This window comes from Argentina silus, assembly GCF_951799395.1.
Source record: "Argentina silus genome assembly, chromosome: 10".
NCBI lineage: Eukaryota > Metazoa > Chordata > Actinopteri > Argentiniformes > Argentinidae > Argentina > Argentina silus.
This window is the reverse complement of record NC_139664.1, coordinates 21,707,598-21,734,992: the sequence shown is the minus strand read 5'-3', so window position 1 is coordinate 21,734,992 and position 27,395 is coordinate 21,707,598. Positions and strand designations below refer to the sequence as shown.

Below are 27,395 nucleotides of genomic sequence, written 5' to 3'. Positions count from 1 at the left end.
GACATAGTTTTGTGGGGCTGTGCTTCACTGCAGCACTACAGCAGAGGTAATGGCGTGTAGTTATGAACAGATTGGTATTGTAATGACATGAATATCTGTTGTAATGACATGAATATCTGTTACAGAAGTAGTGTTCATGTGTCGCAGAATGTTATTGTTGATGATGCTCATCTGTGCTTCAGGGCGCTGGGCTGTATCCTGTATGAGATGTGCTGCCTGGCACACGCTTTTGAAGAACACAACTTCCTGTCTGTCGTCATGAAGATCGTGGAGGGAGAGACGCCAACACTGCCAACTCGTTATTCACAGGAGCTCAATTCACTGATGCAAAGGTGAGAAGGCATCAGCTTAGTGATGTAGATCTCAGAAATCCACCATCTCGCATACTGAAGCTCTTCAAAGTACACAATAAATAATGAAAAAATCTTTATCTGAATTCTGGATCAATCTAAGTTGGGATTCAAACATATTTTAAGGCCTTTATGTCAATGTCCAATGCAAATGTTTGTGAGATGTTCCTTAGGGACGCTGTAGAAAGAAGCTTGGGAAGTGTCAGTCATTAGGATAATTGGTACCTCATATACAGCATATACACCTGTTAACATTGCAGAAGATGGAGATTGTATCCTCGTTTTCGCCTTGATTCCCTTAACAATTATTTTATTATATTTTATTTAACCTTTATTTCTCCAGGTTAGTCTCATTGAGATAACATTCATTTTTCAAGAGAGACCTGCTGAAAATACAGAAACACCCCAACCTAACCTTCAAACCACTCTTTCTTTACTTTTTTTGTGTGAATGAGGATGCTAAAAAAAAAACAGTCATCCAGGCTCTCTGCTGCAGAGGCACTGAGGACGAAGTTCATCAAGGAGAGCATGCAGGTTAGTAGCCTGAAACATTCAACTGAACATCTTCTATTGAGAGGCACTTGGACCGTTACAGGTCCACACCGTTACAGTGTCTGATGCTAATGATCAGTACAGGTTAAAATGAACCACTCTACAGCTCTTGGCGCCACTGTTTTCTGCCGGAGTAGTTAACCTTTGTTATTATATGCATCCAGTTTGTGGTTCAATTCTTTGCCTGTATAAATAAATATGGTCATTATAGATATTTATTCTCTGCCAAAAATGACTGCCCCCATGTGAGAGCCTAATGCCCCCATGTGAGAACCTGATGCCCCCATGCTAAGTTCTGATGCTGGCCCTGCGTGGGGGGGTTGAGGGAGTCGCTGAAAATTTGGAGCATATTGTTGGAGCATTCCAACATTCGCAAAGGGCAATGGCACATCTTCCTCTCAGTGTTAAATTATCCCACGCACTCATTGTCGGACACTTTGCCTCTTCGCTTCCTGGAACTTTGCTAAAGGAAAATACTACAGGAGCGCCGCTCTCAACGCAGCACAGGCAAGCAGGTTCGACCAAACAAGGAAACATAACAGACATCAAAGCTGTTACGGTCAGAGCGAATGAACCCAGGTGCGGAACACAGAGTCAGGACAAGGATATAAAATAATAGGGTATTTAATGAGGTAATAACAGGGAACGGGACAAGCAGGGGGGAAATGGCAAACAGGGTAGGGCAGGTAGGGCAGGCAGGCAGGGCAGGCAGGCAGACAGACAGGGCAGGCAAGCATGTAGGGCAGGTAGACTAGGCAGGTAGGGCAGGTGGGTAGTGCGGGCAGGCAGGCTGACAGGTGGACAGGCAGGCAGGTGGATAACTGGGTCGAGGTTCTGGAGCATAAAGGAGAAGGCGATTAAACAGAGAAACACACAAAGACTTAGATCTATAAGCAACAAAGCAGCCGAGAACGAGACTAACTTGAAACAACAAACAACGATCTGGCGAAAGGTGGATGGGAAGCCGGGGCTTAAATGCAGGAGGAGATGAGCCGATGATCAACAGATGAGCATAATGAGCAGGTGGAGATGTTGAGTGACAGAGAATCGGAGCCAGGCCATGCCCACACACAACACACACAGACAGACAAAGACAGACAGGAGAGAGGGAGGCACTGGCACAGACTAGGAGGAAGTGGAGGGCAAGACAAAAGCACCAAAAACACTTTTACAGGTCGATTGATTGATTGGTGCTCCAAAGGCCAACACTAATGGTCGGTCAAATATACACAATGGTAAATTGACTTTCTGTCATATATTCCTTTTGGCCAAATATGTTTTCCATGTTCACCTTTTCATCCTTGACAGGTTAAAATGAAAGTATTTGATCAGTGAAAATTAAGTAAAATCTATGATAACCTACGATAAAAACTTTTTTTTTTTTATTCCAAGTTCTGGTAATGTAGGGTGTTAGGGGGTGCAGAGGTCTGAGGAGGAAGAGCCCAGGTGTAGCCTAAAGAAAGAGGTCTTTAGTCTACGGCTGAATATAGGTAGTGACTCTGCTGTCCTGACAGTGGTGGTAAGCTCATTCCACCACTGGGGCGGCAAGACAGAGAAGAACCTTGACCGAGCAGAGCAACCACTACGTCCTCGTGGTAGTCAGCAGAGGTGGAAGAACAGAGTGATCGGGTTGGGGTTTGGGGACTGACCATTGTTTGCAGATAGGGAGGGGCTGTTTCCTTTACCGCTCTGTAGGCGAGCACCATGGTCTTGAATCTGAGGCGAGCTGCTACTAGGAGCCAGTGAAGGGTGCGGAGGAGGGGGGTGACATGGGAGAATTTGGGAAGATTGAACACCAGATGGGCTGCAGTGTTCTGGATGAGCTGCAGAGGTCTGATGGTGGAGGCAGGGAACCCAGCCAGAAGTGAGTTGCAGTAGTCTAGGCGGGAGATGACAAGTGCCTGGACCAGGAGTTGCTCTGCTTCTCTCGTGATGAATGGCTGTATCCTTCAAATGTTGTAGAGGAAGAATCTAGTGGGCCATCGCTGTGATGTTAGCTGCACAGGACAGTTGGTTGTCCAGGATCACCCAACAGGGAGGGGGACACAGTGGAGCTCTCCACTGTGATGAACAAGTCTTGGAGAGGGCAGGCTTTCCCAGGAAGGAAGAGGAGCTCCGTCTTGAGCTTGAGGTGGTGAGCAGAAATCCAGACAGAGATGTCTGTGAGACACATAGAAACACGTGTCACCACTTGTCTGTCAGAGGGGGGGGGGAAGAGATAAAAATGTGTCATCAGCATAGCAGTGGTAAGAGAAACCGTGTGAGGAAATTACAGAGCCACGAGATTTTGTATACAGAGAAAACAATAAGGTTCCGAGGACAGAGCCCTGGGGGACACCAGTGGTGACAGTACATAGGGTGGACAGGGATCCTCTCCACGTTACCTGGTATGAGCGATCAGCCAGGTAGGATACAAACCAGGAGAGTGCACAACCTGAGATGCTCAACTCTGAGAGGGTGGAAAGAAGGATCTGGTGTTTTTACACATCACAGAGCTCATACTGTGCATGGTTGAATAATTCACTATATCTGACACGCTTATATTGCTGCATTCAACATATTCATAAATCACTTACGGTATACAGCCAGTGGGGCTTCCTTCCCCCTGCCCTGACTAAAAGCCTATGAAGAACTAATGCATGTAAGCATTTATATTCCTGCTCTATGATTTCATGAGAATAACACAGTAGACATGATATATTCACAATAAATGTTAATGGTCTGCGTCTTGTGTTTCTACCCTCTAGTAGCCTTAAAACAGCAATCAGGGATTTCTGCATGCAGGGTCACTAATAAACAGCAACAAACACAAACAGTACTGTAATAAGTCCTTATTGCATTGGTTATGATGAGGTAATCACTTGTTCTACTCTCATAAACGTATTTAGATCATATAGTCATTATCAATGAGTGGATATTTTTGGAAATTACTCAAAAGATCACTGACTGGTGCAGGGCGTAAGTCTGTTGGAAATTAATTTAAATTAAATTAAATGTATTTACTTTCCAAAACAAGTGGCTTTGGCAAGGTATTCTACTGGAAATGACCATATCAATGTAGACATATTTGTTCTTGTTTAATGACTGTTTTAGACCATGACATCTTTTCTGCATAATTGCATTTTGCTAAACACAAATGCCTCTGACAAATATATATACCATACAGCTATCCCCACAGCTTGTTTTTTTCACGCCACCTAGACTCTTATAGCATCTATGACTCAGTGAACATGGTCATTAGTGTTGCACTCCCTGTTCTATGATGACACAACAACAGAATGCTCTTTTGATGCCTCTTTCCTTTTTTTTTTATTTGTATCCATCAAGGGTCTCTCAGTTGACTGGTGTAAATTACTCATAGAAGGTTCCGCTATTGTCTGTGAATGTGCCTTTTGCCTCTCATACTCACCCCTGTGGTTTACTCTCTGTGTCCCTCTCTCTCTTTCTCTACAGTGAGAAAGAGAAATAGAGAAAGAGAAATAGAGAGGGAACCATCCCTATCTTGTCCTACACACACATATTGTGTCAAAAGAAAACTGGGGAGAGAGTGTGAGAGGGCAAAAGAGAGAGAACATGAGAGTGGGCCAAGAGAATAAGAGAGAGAGAGATGCGGAGAAAGAGAGAGACGAGGTACTGTAGAAGCTACACTGCAGTTTCCTTTGATTCCTTAGAGTTAGCTGTGACACATCAGCTGATACTTGCTTTATGTTCACCATCTCTCCCCCTCTCTCTCCCTCTCCCTCTCCCTCTCTTTCTTTCTATTTCTCTCTCTCCACCACAGAGCATGAAGCACAAGTTCTCCAGCATGTCACTAAAAGACAAGCAATCAGGTGGAGAAAGAGATGCAGCCAAGATAGCGAGAGCGATGTAAGACTGCCTTCTCTCCTTCGTTTCTCTCCCTTAACTCTCTTCTACTTGGTCTCTCTGTCACTCTCTCTTTATCATGGTGTTTTAATAGGGAATAGGACAGAGAGGTTTTTCTCTCTCTCTCTCTCTCTCTTTCTCTCTCTCTCTCTCTCTCAATTCAATTTAATTCAAGAAGCGTTATCAACATTGAGATTAGATTACATACATTGCCAAAACACACATATAGGAAAGCATAAATTATGATATTAAATGAAGAATAACAATCTCTCTTTCTCTCTCTTTCTTTCTTTCCTCTTCTATCTTGTGGTTGTGAGTGAGGAGGGAAACTGAAACTCACTGCACCAATATCATCCTCAGATATGAAGAATGAGTCACAGCCCCTCAGCTTTGCACTATAATTCTGCATCTTCATAAATTAATTTTCACACACACACACACACACACACACACACACACACACTCTCTCTCTCTCTATATATTCTCTCTCACACACCCCATTTCTGTTTCTGTTTCTCTTTGTGTCTCACACACACACAGACACACACACACACCTTCAGACCAAGGGGGTCTATAAATACACTCTCTCGCCAGAGCCATGTTCAGAGGGTGCTAATAAGGTGCAAGCTTAGCAGCAGCTGTGTCACTGATTAAAACAGGCACCAATCAGAGAAGCTGTCGGTCATCATTAGCTTAGCATGGCCACGCTATCACCTACACTTACACATATGTCAGAGCAGGCAGGTTAAACAGGCAACAAGGTCGTGGAGGGTAGAGATTAGCTTTTGGTTATACAGATTGCATGACGAAGGTTGTTACCTGTGTCCTCTTTGAGTCGAGAATATCTTCTTTTTCATCAAAACATGCAAAAATGGCATTGTCACTCACAACATTGAAGTAATGTTTTAATAAGGTGATATTGACTGAAACTTCACAGTACCTGCCCCTGTATTCCTGACGTTTGCCCTTTGACCCATGGACACAGGCAGAGGAAGGTTCACCTTCAGACCCTGAGGGAGAGGTCAGAGGTGGAGAAGATGACCCCCAGGGAGAGGATGAGGCTGAGGAAGCTACAGGCAGCTGACGACAAGGCCAGGAGGCTGAGGTAGGAAGGAGTCCTCACATACAGTGCCCTGCGTAAGCAATGGGATAGTGAAGCATTTTTTCTTCTTTTGGCTCTACACTCCAAAGGTTTGGATCTGACAATTACTATAAGGTTAAAGTAGAGATCCACAGCTTTTATTTGATGGTATTGGTGTTTTTCGGTCATCCACTGTAAAAGTCTGCCTTGGCCTACCAGCCTGTTTGCGATTGCTGAGCAGTGCAGTTCTTTTTTTTCTTTTTAATGATGTTCCAAACTGTAGGCAAGCCTAAGGTTTTGGCTATGTTTCTGATATTTCTACATCCACCAGCCTCCACTGACACACAAGCACAGACACACACAGATACAGAAATATACAAATCTACAAAACACACTGTCAGGTACATGAACTAATTATCTTATAAGGCACGTGACATACACACACACACACACACACACACACACACACACACACACACACACACACACACACGCACACCTACCTCACTCATTCATTATGTGAGCCCTTTTGTGAGCAATTAAATGAATGAATATGTATGTGAAAAAACTAATTATTGGCCCATAATGTAGCAGAATCACATACACAGTAAAATAGTCATCAACAACACCCACATACACATGCGAGCACGCTCACACACACAGACACAGACACAGACACACACACACACACACACACACACTTTCAGAATCTCTCTAAAGATGAGTGTTATGTGTGTTGTAAATACACTTTCCCCCTGCCCTAGTTTCCCTGGGCTGAACTGTGTCAGAGACCCGTCCACTGGGAGCAGTAGAGAGAGACGAGGAGAAATACCAGTATTGACAAGAAGGATATTTAAGTGCACTATGATGTTCTATTTCTTAGCAGGGAGCTGATATTATACAGGCCATGACCTCCTTTTCCTGACTCTCTCATTCTCTCTCATTCTCTCTCATTCTCTCGACATGGTTTCTTTTCCACTTTTTTCTTTGATCTCCTTCTTTCTTCTTTTTTATTCTCACTTTCACACTCTGTTATGCTAGTAGTCAACACTTTTATTTATTTTTGATTTGCTTAACCCTTATTTGGCCAGGTGAATCGATAGAGAAAATTAAACACAGGTTTAAATCGGTGAGAGCAAAACTCCATGCAGTACTGCTCACTAGCAAGAATCAACGTGTATAATAACGTTTCTGTCAAGAGACCTTCAAAGTCTAAAATTGGTGAGAGATTAAAGTATTTTGCCACAGTAACTACAAATAGGATTACTCAATGGGCCTTTAAATTGGCTTCCATTTCAGGACAAAGTGGGTCATGGGTCAGGGCTCAGGCTTGTAGTTCTCATATGGTTACTGCTGCCCTCTTTTTGATATGATACTGTACTTTTAATGTGTTACTACAGGAAACTGGCAGAGGAGAAATACCAGGAGAACCACATTCGAATGCAGGAGCTGAGAAGTCGTAATTTCCAGAAAGTCAGCTTGAACGTCCTGAATGTAAGAGAGAGACAGAATAACAAAATTAAGACAATGACAATCATAATTTTATAATGGTTCTATTAGATCAGGGACTTTAACACCCTTTATTGGTGAATATTGCAAAGATTTTTCTAGGATCTCAATTAAATTAATTCTCCAATCGTCTTGAGTGCAATTAGCCACCAGTTCTTTGGCCTAAGTTTAACTCCAAAGGTTTCTCTTTCTCCTAAACCTCATGTGTTATTCCCCTATGGTCTAATTAGCCAAATCCTCTCGTAAAATGTACATTTTTAAGTTTGTCACATTCTGTTAAAGGGGCAATTTGGAATTGGTACATCAATTTTGGGACTTTTAAATCAATTATATATAACCATTTATTCTTGAAGAATATAACTTTTTGTATATAAATGCTGCATGAACTTAGTTCAACTGTCTTACCCATCAGAACCCAAAATATAAGTGTTTTTGATAAGCAATGCCATTGTAAACAAACATTGTATAAATATAAAACATGGTTAAAACTATCATGTTGATCTCACAGATGGTCAGTCCTTGCATCCATAGCTCTGTCTATGAATTTGAGAGTGTTTACATTTCTCCAGCCTCATGCCTCAGCTGTTTACAAGCTGAAACTCGCTCCACCCACCTCGATCCAGGTTTGGTCCAGGGAGACAGAGGCTGTTCTACAAGACTACCTGGACGACGCGGACTGGGAAATTTACCGCGAGATGAATGACGACCTACATGGGTACGTGCAAGGAGTCATGGGATTCATACAACATGGAATACAGGAAGTTGTCCCCACAAAGACTGTCCGGCTGTTTCCAAGTCAGAAACCGTGGATGAATAGCGCAGTCAGAGCTGCACTCACCGCAAGAGATACAGCCTTCAAATCCGGTGACATCATATGCGACTGGATACTGAACTCCCTGTCGGACCGACGTCAGGTGGTGAGAATGGGCTCAAAGACCTCCACCCCCCTGACCCTCAACACAGGAGCCCCCCAGGGCTGTGTCCTGAGTCCCCTCCTCTACTCCCTGTACACCCACGACTGCGTGGCCACTCATAGCTCCAACTCTGATCAAACTCGCTGATGACACCACAGTGATTGGCCTGATCACAGACGGCGATGAGACAGCTTACAGGAGAGAGGTCGACCGCCTGGCCCAATACAGCCAGGAGAACAACCTCTCTCTCAACACCAACAGGACCAAGGAGCTGGTGGTGGACTTTAGGAAGAAAGGCCGGGAACAGGACCCTATCACCATCAACGGGTCCTCAGTAGAGAGGGTCAACAGCTTCAAGTTCCTTGGCGTCCATATTTCCGACGACCTCACCTGGGACAAGCACACCAATCAGGTAGTGAAAAAGGCACAGCAGCGCCTCTTCCACCTCAGGCGGCTGAGGAAGGTTGGCATGGGGCCCAAGATCCTGCGGACCTTCTACAGGGGCACTACCGAGAGCATCCTGATGGGATGCATCACTGCCTGGCACTGCAACTGCACCGCCCTCAACCACAAGAAGGTAGTGCGGACAGCTGAGCGCATCAGTGGATGTGAGTGTCCCTCCATCCAGGACATATACAGCAAGTGATGTGTCAGCAAAGCCCGGAGGATCATCAGAGACCCCAGCCACCCCAATCACAGCCTGTTTGAACTGTTGCTGTCCAAAAGATGGAGCCTCCTCCGGACCCTCAGGGCCAACACTCAGAGGCTCTCCAACAGCTACTTCCACCAGGCCATCAGGCTCATGAACAAGCCTACCCCAAACTCATGACTTTACCCCCATCACACCCACAGAATGGACTCTACTAGCACACAGTCACTTTAAACAACCACCTCTTACACCAACAGCACAGTGCAATAATAATGACATTCCACTGAACCACTTTACTTGTTTACTCTACTATTTATACTGCAATTGTGTCATGTCTATGTTGTGTCCCCAACAATCGTCACTGTCCAACCGTCTCACTTATATTGTACTATGTCACTTATTGTCTTGTCTCACTTATCTTGCACTATGTCACTTATTGTCTTGTCCTTACCTCATTGCACTACTGCGTATTTGTATTATTTGTATTATTGTATTATTTTTATTATTTGTATTTTGTATGCTGCATTGTCAAGGAACCAAGCCCAAGAATTTTACTCCCTGCACTCGTGTATGAGACGTAACAATAAACTTGAAACTTGAAACTTGAAACTTTACCAAAAACCGTGGCTGGGAGACCACTTTTTTGTTTTTTGAATACCAAATTGTCCGTTTAATTAGTACTTAAGACGAATCTTGGAGTTCTAGTTAATTGAAAAGCGCAATCAACTCCTTTCTCACTTTTACCCAATAGGAGAGTGCAGGTGATGCAGTCTATCAGACTCTACCAATCACAGCCCAGAACTACCAGTCGCTTGGAAACTCACCGCCAATTGGGAGACAGCAGCAGGACAGCATGTGTATGTCTGAGCCAGTTGGGTGTGGTGAGCATTTCTGTATCTATTTCTTTATTCTGGATGTCATTTTTTCTTTCTAATTGCACCCTCACTGTGCTCAAATGGTGGCATTACAGTGTTTAAAACAATGCCCTGTAGCAGGATTAATCTCAAAATATTTTTTTGTGATGCCCATGATATGGCAAATGTGAAAATGTGTTGCTCGTGATTCAACCACTACAGGTGCCATCAGAATTCCAAAAAGGCTTTGGATTTTTCCACCATTCTACAGTAGCCTGATATATCATTATTGCACTAAAGTGTGGATTTTAGCATCAGGATTGATGTATTTCACCATGTGCAAACTCTTTTCAAGTCAATAAGTCGATTTTTCACTGGAGTTGCTCTTTAAGCAGTCTACACTGGCTCCTGGTTTCTCAGTCGTTGATGGACACGGTCACTGTAATGTGGTTCAGGTGGAGAAGTCACACATGATTGCGGTTACGGTTCTGCCTCAGTGGTTCGTCCACAGGGGTCTCTTCCCAGATCACGACGCTAGGTCAACTCAAGTAAGACAAACACTTTCAACTTTAAACTTACTTTGACCTACTTGGAAAACACGTCTTTAATTTAAGTCAAGATAGAATAGAAGAGTGATAAGGTAGTAGGGGTTTAAATAAATCTAAAAGGAGTGGAGAGATTATAGAAAGGTGATTGAAGGTGACAATTCTGTCAATTCTGTCTTCTACAGTTAATCATTGTTAGCCCTTGTAGACCATAGTAGATGCTATGGGACTTCAGTTTGCTGCTTTTTTCATCTCCGGGAGTCGAAGACTGAAGAGTAGCACACACCTGTCCTTTCCTATCTCTTTCATCCCTGACAGAGATAGAAAACCCTTCCTCCTCCTCTCCTCTCCTAAGAAAATGTATAGTGAGTGTAGCATATAGATGAGAGGCTGCATTTTACTCGAATGGGTGGTTCTATTTCGATGGGGTGATGTGCAGTTTTTCGCTAATCAGTTTGTCTAATTAAAGTTGTCTCAAGCTGAGTTCCAGTGCCTACTTTAAGGGCAGAGACAGTTACACGATAATGAAAAAAAGGTTTGGTTGAATTGTGAGTATATCTCTAAACATAAAAGTTTGATGAAATTAAATCCCACATAAACCCTGATGAAAATGATGCGCGGTTAAGAAATAGTTTTGCGCTTTTCCCAAACCACCTTAAAATTCATTGTGTGCTTCAAGGTTCACCGATAGTCTCCTTGCTGTTTAACAAAGCTTAGGCTCTTGGAGGAATACACACACAGAGAGCATACACATACACACACACACACACACACACACACACACACACACACACACACACACACACACTATTCTATTAGTATGAGTATGAGAAGGTACTATGTTTCTACTCTCAATCAGGGGACCATAAATTACAAATGACTTAAAACATGAAAGTTGAGTCCAACTGAGTCCAGCTCTTTATAGATTGATTTGTTGATGGTTCTGATTGCTCTCATGAGTGGATAAGTTGACTAAAGGTCTGTCAGATACATTTAGTATCATCCAAAACACTAAATGAACCTTGATTATTTGTTTATAACCTGCTGATGATAAAATAGCATTCATGGAGGTTGCATTTACCATTTGCAAACCATTGTTGAGGATGCCAATGGGGCTTTCCCCCCAGCGTTAATAGTACTGCTGAAGCATGCCCACAAATACTGTACATTGCCCAGCATAAGTAATGGGACAGTGAAGCATTTTGTCTTCTTTTGGCTCTATAGTCCAACAGTTTGGATTTGAAATCAGACAATTATTATGAGGTTAAAGATTCTCAGCCTTTATTTGATGGTATTTGTGGACATATTGTTTTCATCACTAAGAAATTACAACACTTTGGATACCTAGTCCTCCTATTTCAGGGCACCAATAGTAATGGGACAATTGGCTTGACAGGTGTTTCTGGTAAGTCAGGTGTGTTCCAACACATTATTTGTGCTGGCATAAGAGAGCTGCCAATGTCTAGGATTGACTCTAGTCTAGGCTTTGCGTTTGCCTTTGGAGTCTGCTATTGGTGTCTGTCAACATGAGGACCAAAGAGGTGTCAATGAAAGTGATCATTATGAAAATCAGGAAAAAAAACTATCAGAAACATAGCCAAAACCTTAGGCATGCCAAAATCAACAGCAACAATCAATAAAACATAAAAATAAATAAAAAAATAAATAAAAAAAAAGCACTGGTGAGCTCAGAAATCGCAAATGGGCTGGTAGGCCAAGGAAGACTTCTACAGTGGATGACCAAAGATTGCTCGCCATTATTAAGAAAAACCCCAAAACAACTTTCCCACAGATCAGGAGGTAGGCATGAATGTGTCAGAGACTACCATCTGCAAAATTCGTCACCAGCCACTACAGAGGCATCACCACTAGTAAACCACTAGTTATCCTCAAAAAGGAGGATCAAATACACTAGAACTGGCTAAATTGTCTTAACTGATGATGTAACTGCAGACAGCAGCAGAAGAATGTATTCTGAAGTGTACAGAATCATCTTGTCTGCTCAACTACAAGCAAATGTCTCAAATATTAATTGGATGGCACTTACAGAAAATCATACAGTAAAACAATGACTCAAAACACAGGGCCAAAAAGTGGAAAGTTCTTGACTGGCCAAGTCAATCTTCATTTCTTGATGATTTTAGGCAAAAGTACCTAAAAATAAACAGCAACTGAAGATGGCTGCAGTACAGGCCTGGCAGAGCATCACCAGAGAATCCCAGCATCTGGTGGGGTCAATGGGTCGCCCTTCTTCAGGAAGTTATTGAATGCAAAGGATTGTAACAAAAAAAGTGTGATTTACAAAAACATATATTTAACCTTTATTTATGCAGGGGGAGTCTCTCTGAGACCAGAATTAATATTTATTTTAAACAAATAAATTTATTTATTAAACAAATAAATAAATATGCAATTTAGGACATACAATGATCCTGGTGAAACATATGCAGTCCTCTTTGACACAGTTCATTACCAGCATCTTAAATTGCCTCAGAGGCACTAGGGAGTTATCTTTTTTAATCTTGGAATTTGTTATTTGGTAAACTAAAAGCGGTCTTTCCTAACTCAGATTCTATAAAGGGGACATCTATCTATTCTTGGAAGCAAGTGTATAACAATAATTTGTTTTTCTGAATTTCATGAGTGATGTAAGGCATTGTGGCAGCTTTTGTAGTAGCCCTTAGTAAATAAAAAAGGAGGCAATAGCTTTCTCTACGGATGGTCAGTGACGGCCAACCCACACTTTGGTATAAATTACAATGATGCTCACGGAAACCATCTCCAGTTATGAAATGGAGAGGGCTATGGTAAACTGCGTCAAGTGGCTTCAGTGTAGTAGCAGCTGCGTGCATACAGTGCCTTCGGAAAGTATTCAGACCCCTTAACTTTTTCCACATTTTGTTGTGTTATAGACTCAATTTAAAATTGATTAAATTAAAAGAATTTGCTATCAATCCACACACAATACCCCAGAATGACAAAGCAAAAACAGGTTTTTAGAAATTTCAGTAAATGTATTACAATTTAAATACAGAAATACCTCATGTACATAAGTATTCAGACCCTTTGCTATGACACTCTTAAAATTAGCTAAAATGCTAAAATGTCATCAACAATTCACTCAATGAATTGAATTGAGTCCATCTTAATGCAAAGATAATAGTCCATGGAATTTTGGGGAGGTCAGAGGGACCAGGGAAGGGTTAGGATGGGAAACAGGATACAAACTCAATTCAGAGAGGGTCATAATTAAGAGTGTCATAAGAGTGTCATAGCAAAGGGGGTGAATACTTAGTGACTCAACCTTTCAACTTAAAATGAATAGATTACTCAAAACCTCAATTAAATACCTGGGATTATTATAATCTGCAAAAAGTGTCAGAGAAATAATTACAACAAATATTCCAGTCTCTCTCTCTCACTCTCCCTCACTCTCTTCCCCAAACAGTGGCAGGACAGAGATAGAGGACAGAATAGCACCTTGCTCTGATCCTTGGCCACATGATATGTGGTCAGGGAGGCCAAGCCCAGGGGGTGTCAGAAGGCTCATGAATTAAACATTCAGAATTTTAAAAACATTAGTGCTCATTTGCATAAGTGATTATTCTGCTCTGGTATTAACATTGCTAATGAAAATCAATGAGGCATCAAATCATGGGATGGGGCTCTCAGAATGTTGGCCTCAATCAACATTCTACCATGTTAAAAGATAGGTGTTTTTGAGTAACAAAAAAAGTAAGAAGTATAATGAGTTTGAAAACTATACATGTAAGCAACTCAAGTTAGACCTCTCTGCACATTTTAATTAACTGGATTGGTGTGAATATCTTAAAAGCTGTAGGGTGAGTATCATACCGAAAGAAGAATTCAAATAATAAGAATAAGAATTTGAAAAAGAAGAAACTTTGTGGGCTTGCATAGATAGATAGATAGATAGATAGATAGATAGATAGATAGATAGATAGATAGATGAGAGAAGGTTAGATAGAGGGAAAGATAGATAGATGATAGAAAGTTAGATAGATGAGAGAAGGTTAGATAGATAGATAGATAGATAGATAGATAGATAGATAGATAGATAGATAGATAGATAGTTAGATAGATAGAGATTATGGATAGAGAGGATGGATAGATGAGAGAGGGTAAGTATTGATAGATAAACATTTAGAAGTTAATCAGTATGGTTTAGAAGGTTAGTTGGATAGAATGCTGGGAGGTTGCGTGGAGTGGGTGTAGAGTTGGTTGGTTAACTGGATGAGAGTTTTAGGAGTTACAAAAAGCTAAATAGTTTAAAAAGTTGAATAGGTATCAGAAAGCTTTTATCAGGTTTAATACAATTTTCTGGGTTGTTGAAAGAAAGTGAGATAATCTTATTATGGTAGCGGATAAAGTTAAACATGGTTTGGTTGGTTGGTTGGTTGGTTGGTTGGATGGGAGATGAGAGAGGGGAGACATAGATAGATAAATACAATTAAGCTTCCATCAGTATGGATTATACTGTGTGAAGCAGTAGTGACTGGTAAAAGGAAGGAAGGATGGTGCTAGGTAGTTAAACGGTTAGATTTAGATAAGGCTGGAAAGACAGAAGGTTCGATAGATCGTATGTACATTTTGACTTTAGTGGTGAACTCTGTCTCTAGACTAGTAAATTAAATTAATCTTGTTTAGACTCAGCCTAGGGTGCTAATTTCTGTTAGAATAGACTGTGTTTGAATCCAATCGCTATCAAGTACTGGTGGGAGGGGCTGAAACTTTGCCAACTACTTAAACAGGCTGGTCGTTAACTGGTCGTTAGGTGGGAGGGGCTGCAACTCTGCTAGGTCATCAGCAATTATAGAATCTGTACTTCTATCCTGACTGTCTAAGAGCGACAGCCTCTTGACACAAAGACGTGGGAGTCCATCAAGGAAGACATCTGCTTGAATGTCAGTCCACCACCTCAAGCTTAACAAGACTGAGCTGCTCATCCTCCCTGGGAAAGCCTGCCCTCTCCAAGACTTCTTCATCACAGTCGAGAACTCCACTGTGACCTCCTCCCAGACTGCCAAAAATCTTGGGGTGATCCTTGACAACCGCTTATCCTGTGGACATCACAGTGACAGCACGCTCCTGTAGAATCTTCATCTACAACATCAGAAGGATATGTCCATTTCTCACAAGAGAAGCAACACAACTCTTGGTCCAGGCACTTGTGATCTCCCGCCTTGACTACTGCAACGCACTCTTGGCCAGGCTCCCCGCCTCCGCCATCAGACCTCTGCAGCTCATCCAGAATGCTGCTGCCCGTCTGGTGTTCAATCTCCCCAAATTCTCCCATGTCACCCCCCTCCTTCACACCCTTCCCTGGCTCCCGGTAGCAGCTTTCATCAGATTCAAGACCCTGGTTCTCGCCTACCGGGAACAGCCCCTCCCTATTCGCAAGCAATGGTCAGCCCACAAACAACTGCCCGATCACGTTCTTCCACCTCGGCTGGCCGCCTGGAACCACCGCCTCTACGAGGATGCAGCGGTCGCATTGTTCAGTCACCACTTTTTCGTAGTGGGAAATGTTTAAAGATGGTTAACTGTGGATGATAGATAGATAGATAGATAGATAGATTAGCTAAGAAAGTGAGATAATAGGATGGACCAATGGATAAATGATAGTCAGCATATAGGCAGATGGATAAGAGAAGATTGGAAGGTAGATAGATAGATAAATAGATAGATAAATGGATATATAGAAGAAAGGATGATGGCTGGGTAGTTGAAAGAAAGTGAGAGTAGGATGGTCAGACAGTAGGATAGCCAGAGAGATAAGAGAAGGTTAGGGTGAGAAAGAGTGTGTGGTTTTATTGGGGTAGAACTGATTGCCAAGATGTTAGTTAGTTATTCGAAGAATGATTTCTGTAGGTCTAATGCTGTTTTTATATAAGAGTCCTGAAAGTTCCATGGCAGTTGCAGTAACATGGAGTGAGGCCTGCGAGCGGTCTCATTTTGATTGGTTTGGAGCAGAAGTGATGTTTCATGAACAACAACCCCCTCCCCAATTTCGTTATTCAGGATTATAATTCAGTTGTTCGAACAGTAAAACAGTAAGGGGATCAGTAAAAATTATTGGCTGTTCCGTTTTAAGCTACCTATTGACTGGTTGGGAGTGTGGCAAACATGTTACAGGTCTCCACCCCTCGCTAACACACTTCTACCCTTAATTTGCGGCAGCCTTTCCATACTAAGGAAAGCCTAGTCTCTATGAGGTTACGCCAATGTTAATTCCATTTTCACCCTTATGCATCAGTATAGCTGCTGTGCAAATCAAATGAATTTAGCACTTCTGAGAGCATAATGCAGAAAGCCACTATCTTCATTGAATACTGGCCTTGTTTGTGTTGTATTGTGTTGACCAGAAACCTAGGGCATATGGGATGATTTTAATTAAGACACATTGAACTTTGTTTTGCTCCATGGAGAAAACACCAGAACTGTCTTCTGTTTAACACCTCTCCCTGCCTCTGTTCTTTATCTGCTTTTAGATATGGCATGTTCTTTAAGGATTAAGGATCCTGCTTTGTAATAAGATTTGTTATTGTCTGGTTTTGAAATTGAACCTTTGTCGTCAATATCAGTCAACCCTATGTATTAAAGGCCTTTGTTATACTGTAGGTAATGTTTAAAATGAAAGTGATTTAGACTCACCCTCCCAACAGTTTGTCTCCTTATCTCATTCCACATTGCTTGCTCTTTTTCTTTCTCTCTCCACTTTTTTGTTTCTATTCAAAAGCAACTGTATCATGCAGCTGCAAGCCTTTCCCCTTTCCCCTTTTCATTTTCTCTCTCTTTCTTTCTCTCTCTCTTTCTCTACAGCTCCCATCTCTTTCCCCTTCCCCTTCCCCCTTCTCTCTGTGGAGAGGAGTCCCAGGTCAGGATGGTGCTCAGGTGGAGAGTGTGAAATGAGAAAATGGAAGCATTCAGGCGAGGAGAGGGAGATTCCCAGTGCACCCACCACAGATGTGGCTACATGATGTACCCACTCCCTATCTCCTACCACACCACTGGAAGACTCTGGGCACTTGTGAGAGAGAAAGTCAGAGAGAGAGCAATAGATGTCAAGGGAGGCTGGTGGGGGTAGAACACGTTTGATACCATTCCTAATTCCATGCGATGGATTACAATGAGCTCGCCCTCTAATTTCTACCTCCACCAGCCTCCCCTGGTATATGTAGACAGAGGGGTTGAGGTAGAGAACAACACTGTACCTTTGGGCTCCTCATCTGTGTGTGAGAGAGAGAGAGAGAGCACAGAGAGCAAATGCATTATAACCATAACCCTGAACGTATTTCTTTGAAGTGTGAGTGTTATATTTTCCTCGACTACAATCAGGTTTCTTTTCCTGTAGAAATAGTATGCCAATATAGCAGATATGGGCCAAAAATAGTTATATTTCATAGTTTATTTGAAAATACATCCTTTTCCAGACATGTGAGGTTGTCAAACACAAATGCTCAACTGAAGGAAATGTTTTCTATGTTCAAATACAGGTCAAAATGAATAATGTTTGAAGGTATGTTGGTTACCTTAAAAAACAACAACGAATATTTGAAATAATTCAAATTACCATTAGATTAACTGGTTAATGTTTGTATGTGTGTGTGTATTATGTGTGTACAGAAATCCCAGAGGATCCACAAGTTGCAGAGGTCTATTATATCCAGGATGAATTTGAGTCCTGCTCTGATGAAGAAGAGGAAGGAGAAGGGGATGACATGTCGCCAGAATCTCTCTGTCAAACCTACGGACAGGTGAGATGTGTGTATCTTCTACTTCTGGAGTGGATGTCCTGTACGGCTGGGTCATGGGTCATGGGTGGTGCAGCTGCCGTACCAGGCAGTGATGCAGCCGGACAGGATGCTCTTGATGGTACACCTATAGAAGTTGATGAGGATCTGAAGATCCATGCCAAATTTCCTCAGCCGTCTGTGGATGAACAGGCACTGGTACACCGTCTTGATTACTGTGTCAGTGTGATGGGACCACATCAAGTACTCAGTGTACTGATGTGTACACCAAGGAACTTAAAGCTATTGATGCTCTCCACTTGAGCCCTCCGCCCTCCTGTAGTCCACGATCAGCTTCTTTGTTTTGCTGATGTTGAGGGAGAGGTTGTTGTCCTGGCATCCTTCTACCATGGCTCTTACCTCCTCCCTGTTTTATCACTGTCTGTGATCAGGCCTACAGTAGTTAGGGTTTAATAGGTACAGGCTGACATTTCAGCGGGGTGCGTTGAAGTCCCGTCGCTGCAGAAATTTCACAATGTGAAGTGCTGCCGAAAGCCACCACAAGATGGCGACAAGAGCTGTGAAGGATGGGATATGCATCTTGCACTTGCAAACATCCATGTTTGTTTACAACATCAGAAGGATATGTCCATTCCTCACCAGAGAAGCAGCACAACTTTTGGTCCAAACACTTGTGATCTCTCGCCTTGACTACTGCAACGCACTCTTGGCCGGTCTCCCCGCCTCCACCATCAGGCCTCTGCAGCTCATCCAGAACACTGCCGCCCATCTGGTGTTCACTCTCCCCAAATTCTCCCATGTCACTCCCCTCCTCCGCACCCTTCACTGGCTCCCGGTAGCAGCTTGCATCAGATTCAAGACCCTGGTGCTCGCCTACCAGGAGGCAAAGGGAACATTACTTGCAAGCAATTGTCAGACCCCAAACCCCTGCCCGATCACTCCGCTCTTCCACCTCGGCTGGCTGCCTGGCACTGCCGCCTCTACGTGGATGCAGCAGCCGCACTACTCGGTCACAGCTTTTAACTGTCCTGGCGTGGAACAAGCTTCCCACTGCTGTCATAACTGCAGAGTCACTACCAATCTTCCGCCGTAGATTGAAGACCCATCTCTTCAGGCTACATCTTAACGGTCCCTCTTAAAGACCTCTTCACCCCCACTACCCCCCTGTACAAATGTCTCTCCTGTTAAAAAAAGCATTGTGACTGCTGATTGCCCCTGTTCCGAGCATTGATTACTTTATCTTATGATGACTGAGTCGCTTTGGATAAAGGCGTCTGCTAAATCCCATAAATGTAAATGTTTACATTTGTCAACGCGCATTTCAATAACTACAAAGAAAGAATAACCACCATAGGATTATTTTCATTTTCTGGAAAGTGTTTTAGTCAATTATTTTGATCACTTAAGCTTACACGTAATGTGATAAATTGTGAATTGTAATCGCTACATCGCGAACAGAGGATGATGAGAAGATATACCTTTGTCAGAGCCAAACGGGGCAGTTTTACCGTTGCACCATGTTTTGAAGCTAATATACAGTATCAAGGACAGGAAAATATTGTTAAACAAGCAATTCTGGTTACTTTTGTCAGGAGAATAACATAGTGGTTAGTGTGAGTGAAAAGCATGAAATTATCGAATCTCAGGGCTATGACAAAGAGAATGATTTGCTTTATCAGATAGATTGGCAAAATCAAGATTATTATAGCAGCTCATTGTAACAAGTTCTGTGACACAGAGGCGGAGTCGAGGTTGTGTGTTCTGGGAAATCCCGTTTATTTTATAAAATGTTCGTAATACGTCCATCAAGTTCGTAAAACCCAACACACTCGGCGACTTTCCAGTCGCCCTCCTTCTTCCTCGAACGCAGAGGCACACACATCTTAAACCATCTAGTCAACGAGGCTTCATTTGCAACAGGTGTGCAACGGAGCCTCGCCGACGTCACCCTGGCCACGGTCCTGTAGCTTCCTCTACAGGCCGAACGCTGCATGTCCCCCCACATACCCCCACCGCCCGACACAGGCCGGGGACACGACGGCCGACAACCTACTCCCCCCCCCCTGCACGGGAGAGGAAGTCTGCCACGACCATCTGCGCCCCCGGTCTGTGCACGACCGAAAAGTTGAAGGGCTGCAACGCGAGATACCACCGGGTGATCCTCGCGTTCACATCCTTCATGCGGTGGAGCCACTGGAGGGGAGCATGGTCAGAGTAGAGGGTGAAAGCGCGACCCAGCAGATAGTAGCGGAGGGCGCCAACCGCCCACTTGATGGCCAGGCACTCCTTCTCCACCGTGCTGTACCGGCCCTCCCTCTCCGATAGTTTGCGGCTCAGGTACAGCACCGGCCGGTCAGCCCCCTCCACCCGCTGGGTCAGCACTGCTCCCAGGCCTCTATCCGACGCGTCCATCTGTAGGGAGAAAGGGAGGTTAAAATCAGGCGCATACAGGATCGTTTCTCCACAAAGAGCTCCCTTAAGGGCCTCGAACGACCCCAGGCACTGGCCCGACCATTGGACCGGATCCGGGGCACCCTTCCGGGTGAGGTCCATCAAGGGACTGGCCAGCTCTGAAAACCCCGGCACGAACTGCCGGTAATAGCCAGCCAGCTCCAGGAAGGCCCTCACCTCCTTCTTCGTCTTGGGCCGCGGAGAGGCGGCGATGGCCGCAGTCTTTTCAATCTGCGGCCGCACCTCCCCCCGACCCAAGTGGTACCCCAGATACCGGATCTCCCTTCGCCCGATCACGCACTTCTTCGGGTTGGCCGTCAGCCCCGCCTGCCTCAGGGACCGCAGAACAGCAGCCACACTCTGCACATGCTGCGCCCAGGTGTCACTGTGAATGACAATGTCATCCAGGTAGGCCGCAGCATAGGCAGAGTGCGGCCGCAGAATGCGGTCCATGAGGTGCTGAAAAGTGGCTGGGGCTCCGAACAACCCGAAAGGGAGCACCGTGAACTGGAATAGCCCGAGCAGAGTGGAGAATGCAGTTTTCTCCCAGGATACCGGCGAGAGTGGAATCTGCCAGTATCCCTTCGTGCAATCCAACGTCGTGAAATACTTGGCTGTGCCAAGCCGGTCCAAGAGCTCGTCAACCCGGGGCATCGGGTAGGCATCGAACTTGGAGACCGCATTAACCCGTCTATAATCCACACAGAACCGTATAGCCCCATCCAGTCACTGCGGGACTCCTCGACCACACCCAGCTCCAGCATGGCTTCCAATTCCCTGCGCACAATGTCTCGTTTGTGTACCGGCAACCTATAGGGACGCATGTGCACCGTTAAACCCGGCTGCGTTTCTATGTGGTGGTCGATAAGCATAGTCCGACCGGGCAGGGGAGAGAACACGTCCGCGAACTTAGCTTGCAAATCTGCAACGTCCGTGGCCTGGCTAGCAGAGAGATGGTTATCAATACCGACCGGAGTGCTAACTTTTGATTTTGGGACTTCTGGACCGAACTCATCTCTCTCTGGAATTATTGTAGCCAGAGCAACAGTGACCACGTCGTTCCATTTTTTTAGGAGATTTACGTGATACACCTGCAAGCTATCCCCCCGGTCCGAGCGTACTACCTCGTAATCCACGTCCCCCATGCGACGTGTGACCACAAACGGCCCTTGCCACTTCGCTAGTAATTTCGTGCTGGAGGTGGGTAACAGTACGAGCACCTTATCTCCCGGTGTAAATTCTCGTAGGGTAGTTCCCCTGTCGTACAGTCGCTTCTGACGCTCCTGGGCTTGCAGCAAATGCTCGCGTGAGATAACCCCTAGGGCGTGGAGCTTTGTGCGCAAGTCCAGGACGTATTGAATCTCATTCTTACTGTCGCTAGACCCTTCCTCCCAATTTTCTTTAAGAAGGTCTAGGACACCCTGGGGCTTACACCCGTAGAGTAATTCAAACGGGGAAAATCCGGTGGAAGCTTGGGGGACTTCTCGTACCGCAAACAACAGGGGATCTAGCCATTTATGCCAATTCCGACTATCCTCGTGTACAAACTTCCGGATCATTGACTTCAAGGTCCGATTGAACCTCTCACAAAGGCCATCAGTGGCCGGGTGGTAGACACTGGTTCGAACCGCCTTGATGTTCAACAAGCCATACAGTTCTTTGAGGGTGCGTGACATAAAATTAGTGCCCTGAAATTAGAGATATTGCGCAGCGGTATTGCCTCGGGGTATCGGGTTGCGTAATCTATCAAGACCAACACAAATCGATATCCCTGTGTACACCGATCAAATGGCCCGATAATATCCATGGCTATGCGGTCGAATGGGTTCTCGACCAATGGTAAGGGCCGCAAGGGGGCCCGTGGAATGGATGGGGGATTTACCAACTGACATTCGCGACAAGAAACGCACCACCTACGCACCTCTGCCCGAATTCCCGGCCAATAAAATCGAGCCAATATACGGTTTAGTCTTATCGTACCCTAAGTGGCCCGCCATGGGGTTGAAATGAGCCGCCTGGAAGACCATTTCCCGGCGGCTACGGGGAACCAACAACTGGGTTACTTCCTCCTGGCTATGTGAGTCACGACTTACTCGGTACAACCTGTCGCTGATAATCGCGAAATACGGGTGGGCGCGTACTGTGTCCGGCCGTACCAAAGTACCATCAATCGCTATCACTTGGTCATAGGCCGATCGTAGGGTCTCGTCACGAGACTGCTCGAGGGGGAAGTCACCTAGCAGCGGATAGTTTGGCGGGGAAATCTCAGGTTGAGACCCCCCCGCCGGCTCCGGCTCCTCGGCAGTGTCGCGAGGCGCCGCCTCAGCACAGAGCACATTACACACCTCACACCTCCCTCTCTGTCGTGCACGCACCCCGGTAGCCCTCTTTACCGCTTGAGGAAACCCTTCCCAATCTACACCCAGAATAAGGGGATACGTGAGGCGCCTGCTAACCACCGCCTGTACACTATGCTTTTTCCATTCAAAATGAATTTCGATAGCGACCACAGGGTATTCGTGAATGTCCCCATGCACACACTTCACCAACACCCTCGATGCCCCCGGCCGAACCAGGCGCTCCTGGATCATGGACTGCATGCAGCCCGAATCCAAGAACGCCTGGTGCGTATCATGTTGTATCCTTACCGGAACACGATACGCCGCTCCTGGTCCAGGGGGAGGGCCCGGTATGTCGCCGATGCGGACGACCTGCCCCACCTCCCTCACTGGGCACTTCGCCTGTACATGGCCCGGCCATCCGCTTCGCCAACACACCCCCCCTGTCGCTCAGGGTGCTTCCTGTGGGGCTAGGGCTGGTTCTCGACATGCCTGCCCCTGCCATCTCGTCCTCGGGGCGGGCGCCGGTCTCTCCTCCTCCAGCACCATGGCTCCTTCCGGGCGCCGGCCCCCCGCCCCCTGGCGCGGGGCCGGGGTTGGTCGCCGGGGCTCCTGCGGCGGGAGGGAGAGATGGTCCTCCGCCAAGTTAACGGCGGCCGCGAGATCCTGGGGCCGGTGGTACTGGACCCAGGCGGTACGGGAGCCCCGTGAGGAATTGCTCCAACACCACCCGGTCCCCGACCTCCTCCGCCGATCTGTTCCCTGGGTCCAGCCACCGCCGTGCGCTGTCCCACAGCCGCTGGGCGTAGGCAAAGGGCCGGCTCCCCTCCTCCATCATCAGGGCCCGGAACCGGCGACGGTGTTCCTCCGGCGTGAGGCCCAGGCGGTCTCGAATTGCCCGGGCCAGGGACGGGTAGTCCCGTTGGGCGGCCGCTGGCAGGCTGTGGGCAGCGAGCTGCGCCTCACCTGACAAGAGGGGCAGCAGATGGTGTGCCCACGCGCCGTCCGGCCACCCCGAGATCCTCGCCGTCCCCTCGAACACCGCCAGGAACGCCTCCGGGTCGTCCAGTTCCCCCATTTTCTGGAGGTGGACCTTGGGGGGACCTTGTGCCGACCCGGGCGCCGGCCCCGTCTTGATGGCCCCGACGAGCTCCAGGAGGAGGGTACAGTCCTCAGCCCTTGCCGTCACCATCTCCCTCACCGCGGTCTGGTGCTCCTGCTGGAGGTGGGCCTGCTGCTCCAGTATAAGGGCCATCCTTCCGATAGCCGCGCTTAACGCGTCCATTCCCTTTTTCTCCACCTTCGCTGTGTCCCAGGTTGGGTGCCACTGTAACAAGTTCCGTGACACAGAGGCGGAGTCGAGGTTGTGTGTTCTGGGAAATCCCGTTTATTTTATAAAATGTTCGTAATACGTCCATCAAGTTCGTAAAACCCAACACACTCGGCGACTTTCCAGTCGCCCTCCTTCTTCCTCGAACGCAGAGGCACACACATCTTAAACCATCTAGTCAACGAGGCTTCATTTGCAACAGGTGTGCAACGGAGCCTCGCCGACGTCACCCTGGCCACGGTCCTGTAGCTCCCTCTACAGGCCGAACGCTGCATGTCCCCCCACACTCATGAATTGCAGAGATGAAGAGTGGAAATGGTTTAAATATCAGGTTATTTTAAGGACCAAACAATGTGACCAAGTCCTATCTACTCTCATACCATCGTACACTTCATGAAATGATGTCAGACATGGAATATATGTGGCAGTGTGTCCGCGAAATTGCATATTAATTAACTCATAGGATATAATGTTTCTCAGTTGATTCCGCGTGTTTCAGCTACATAGATATAAATATGTTCATATGCGCAGAGAAGCGTGGGAAATGTTTTGCGCAGTCTGACATGAATAAGCGTGAGTCGGCTTTAATAATGCAACATTTTCATGCGAGTAAGGATTTTGGGTTTCAGGGGGATAATAATGCATTTATTTTGTATAGCACTTTTTGGTGGATCGTTTGAAGGGGGAGAGCGTGCTGAATAAATTGTCACTCCTTTGTTTGTTAATCAGAAACGATCAAGAAAAAGATTACCCTCCCCCATCAACCATACAGTATATCACCACTATAAACGTTCAACTCCTGGCTGGCTCGGGAACATTTCGCTCCAATCACACTGGAGGTTTTAGTCTGAATAGAAACGCGCCAAACGTGACATTTGCATAATGTAATGTAATCTTGTTTTGTTCACACATTATTTATTATAATGTCATTGCCTATTTGGGAGGAGCGCACCGGGCATACAAAAATGCTGTATCCCCCTCTCTCCCGCTCTCTTGCTGATTGTGATTGTGTGAATGTGTCCTCTCTCCCTCTCCCTCCCCCTCCCATTGTAACTATAACTCAACTGCTTTGATTGTTAATCTGAAACCATCAAGCAAGCGATTGCAAAAGGCTATCTTATTATGATGAGAACAACCTTCAAAAAAATATTATACACACATCACGTGTCCAATATAATGTATGCACGAATTTGAAAAAAAACAATTTCAGCAGTATTTGAAAACATGTGAATAAGACTAGAAGAATAAAAAAAATGATCACCACACAAACCTGTCATTGATTTTTTTATTGATCCAAGTAGTGACTGCCGGTGTCTTGGGCTGAATAAATTTGTCTGGATATCCTATCCAAAATTTAAGAAAGTTAAGCTATACAAGCTAGAACAAACTTTTTTTTGGCCTGCTGAGGCCATATGGCTCAAAACGCAGTGCACAGTGCATACGCATATGGCACAACAACATCCTTCACAGCTCTTATCACCACCTTAAAGTTCAGCTACTGTATACAAGCTAGACCAAACTTTTTAGCCTACCGAGGCTATGATACTGTACCAAACGCTTTCTAAACTCCTACCTACTGTACAACAGTGGTGTCAGCAAACTTGATGCTAGAATTGGAGTTGTGCGTGGCCACGCAGTCGTGGGTGAACAGGGGGTACCAGAGGGGACTGAGCACACAGCCCTGGGGGGCCCCCTGTTGAGAGTCAGTGCGGAGTAGGTGTCGCTTCCTATCCTCACCGCCTGGGGTCTGCCCGTCAGGAAGTCCAGGATCCAGTTACACATAGGTGTTCCTCTTGTCCATGTAAGATAAAGCAGTGTGCAGTGCGATGGCAATTGTGTCGCCTGTGGATCTGTGTTGGCGGTATGCAAATTGAAGTGGGTCTAGTGTGTCATGTAATGTGAAGTTGATATGGGCCTTGACCGGCCTCTCAAAGCACTTCATGATGACAGATGTGTGTGCTACAGGGTTATAGTCATTCAGGCAGGTTACCACAGGAACAAAGGCTGTCACCTTAAAACAGGTTGGGACTAAAGACTTGCACAGGGAAAGGTTGAATATGTCTGTAAAGACGGATGCCAGCTGGTAAGCGCATGCTCTGAGGACGTGGCCCGGAATGCCGCAGGCAGCTTTATGGGTATTCACCCTCTTAAAAGTGTTGCTTACGTCGGCCACAGAGATTGAAAGCACACATCATGAGCTGCGGGAGCCCTCGTAGCCGGCTCGGTGTTGTTGGACTCAAACCAAGCATAGAAGGCGTTGAGCTCGAAGAGAGGCATGTGTGCATAACACAGCTGGACTTCCCCTTATAGTCCATAATAGATTGTAGTCCACTCCATGTGTCAGGCGTCAGAGCCGTGGTAATGTGATTCCACTTTATCCCAGTACTGCGGAATCAAAACAATCCTTTAGCATAGATTCTGATTGCTCAAACCAGCGTTGGATACATATCGTCACAGGCACTTCTTGTTTCAGTCTCTGCCTATAGGTGGGTAACAGCAGGATAGAGGTGTGATTTGATTTCCCGAAGAGGGCCATGGGAGGGCCCACATTCATCCTGGTAGGGAGTGTTGGGCAAGAAATATGCTGGTGGAATTTAGGCCAAAATTTCCTCAGATTGGCTCTGTTGAAATCTCCTGCCACAATGAATGCGGCCTCTGGGTGAGAAGTTTCATGCCTGTTGGTAGTCCTGTACAGTTCATTCAGAGCTAGAGTGGTGTCAGCCTGAGGTGGGATGTACACCGCTGTAATGACCACAGCTGAGAACTCCCCAGGGAGGTAGAAGGGTCGGCAATTGCTCGTCAGATGTTCGACGTTGGGTGAACAAGAGGTCGAGAGTATCTCCACGTCAGAGCAACAGGGGTTGTTGATCATGAAACATATCCCTCCCCCTCTGTTCTTCCCTGCGTGCTTTGTCCGATCCAGCCGATGAATGGAAAATCCCTCAGGTTGAGTCGGGTATTGATGGGTCAAGCTTGCGTCAGTGCCATTTACGGCTCCAAGGTAGAGCCAGGTGAATAGATATACGGTGATGGCAGCAGATTCCAGGTTAGGTAAGTCAGAGTTGAGAGTTGCTCTTATGTCCAAAAGTTATTGGCGGTCATAACAAATGTTTGAAGAAACAAATATACAAAAAGATGTAAAATGAACACTAAAATACCAAGCAAGATACAAAGTTGAGGCG

General features: G+C 45.5%; 1 protein-coding gene across 1 annotated transcript in view; it reads left to right on the top strand.

Moving 5' to 3' along the window:
• Nucleotides 1-27,395, top strand: part of nek11 (NIMA-related kinase 11) — a gene marked incomplete at its 3' end in the record, with an annotated part of 79,213 nt that overhangs the window by 31,882 nt on the left and 19,936 nt on the right. The window contains exons 7-13 of the mRNA XM_083679472.1: nucleotides 183-332; nucleotides 806-884; nucleotides 4,684-4,769; nucleotides 5,752-5,871; nucleotides 7,248-7,341; nucleotides 9,671-9,800; nucleotides 17,966-18,096. Of these exons, the coding sequence (XP_083535598.1) occupies nucleotides 183-332; nucleotides 806-884; nucleotides 4,684-4,769; nucleotides 5,752-5,871; nucleotides 7,248-7,341; nucleotides 9,671-9,800; nucleotides 17,966-18,096 (790 nt within the window). The remainder of the gene's footprint in view (nucleotides 1-182; nucleotides 333-805; nucleotides 885-4,683; nucleotides 4,770-5,751; nucleotides 5,872-7,247; nucleotides 7,342-9,670; nucleotides 9,801-17,965; nucleotides 18,097-27,395) is intronic.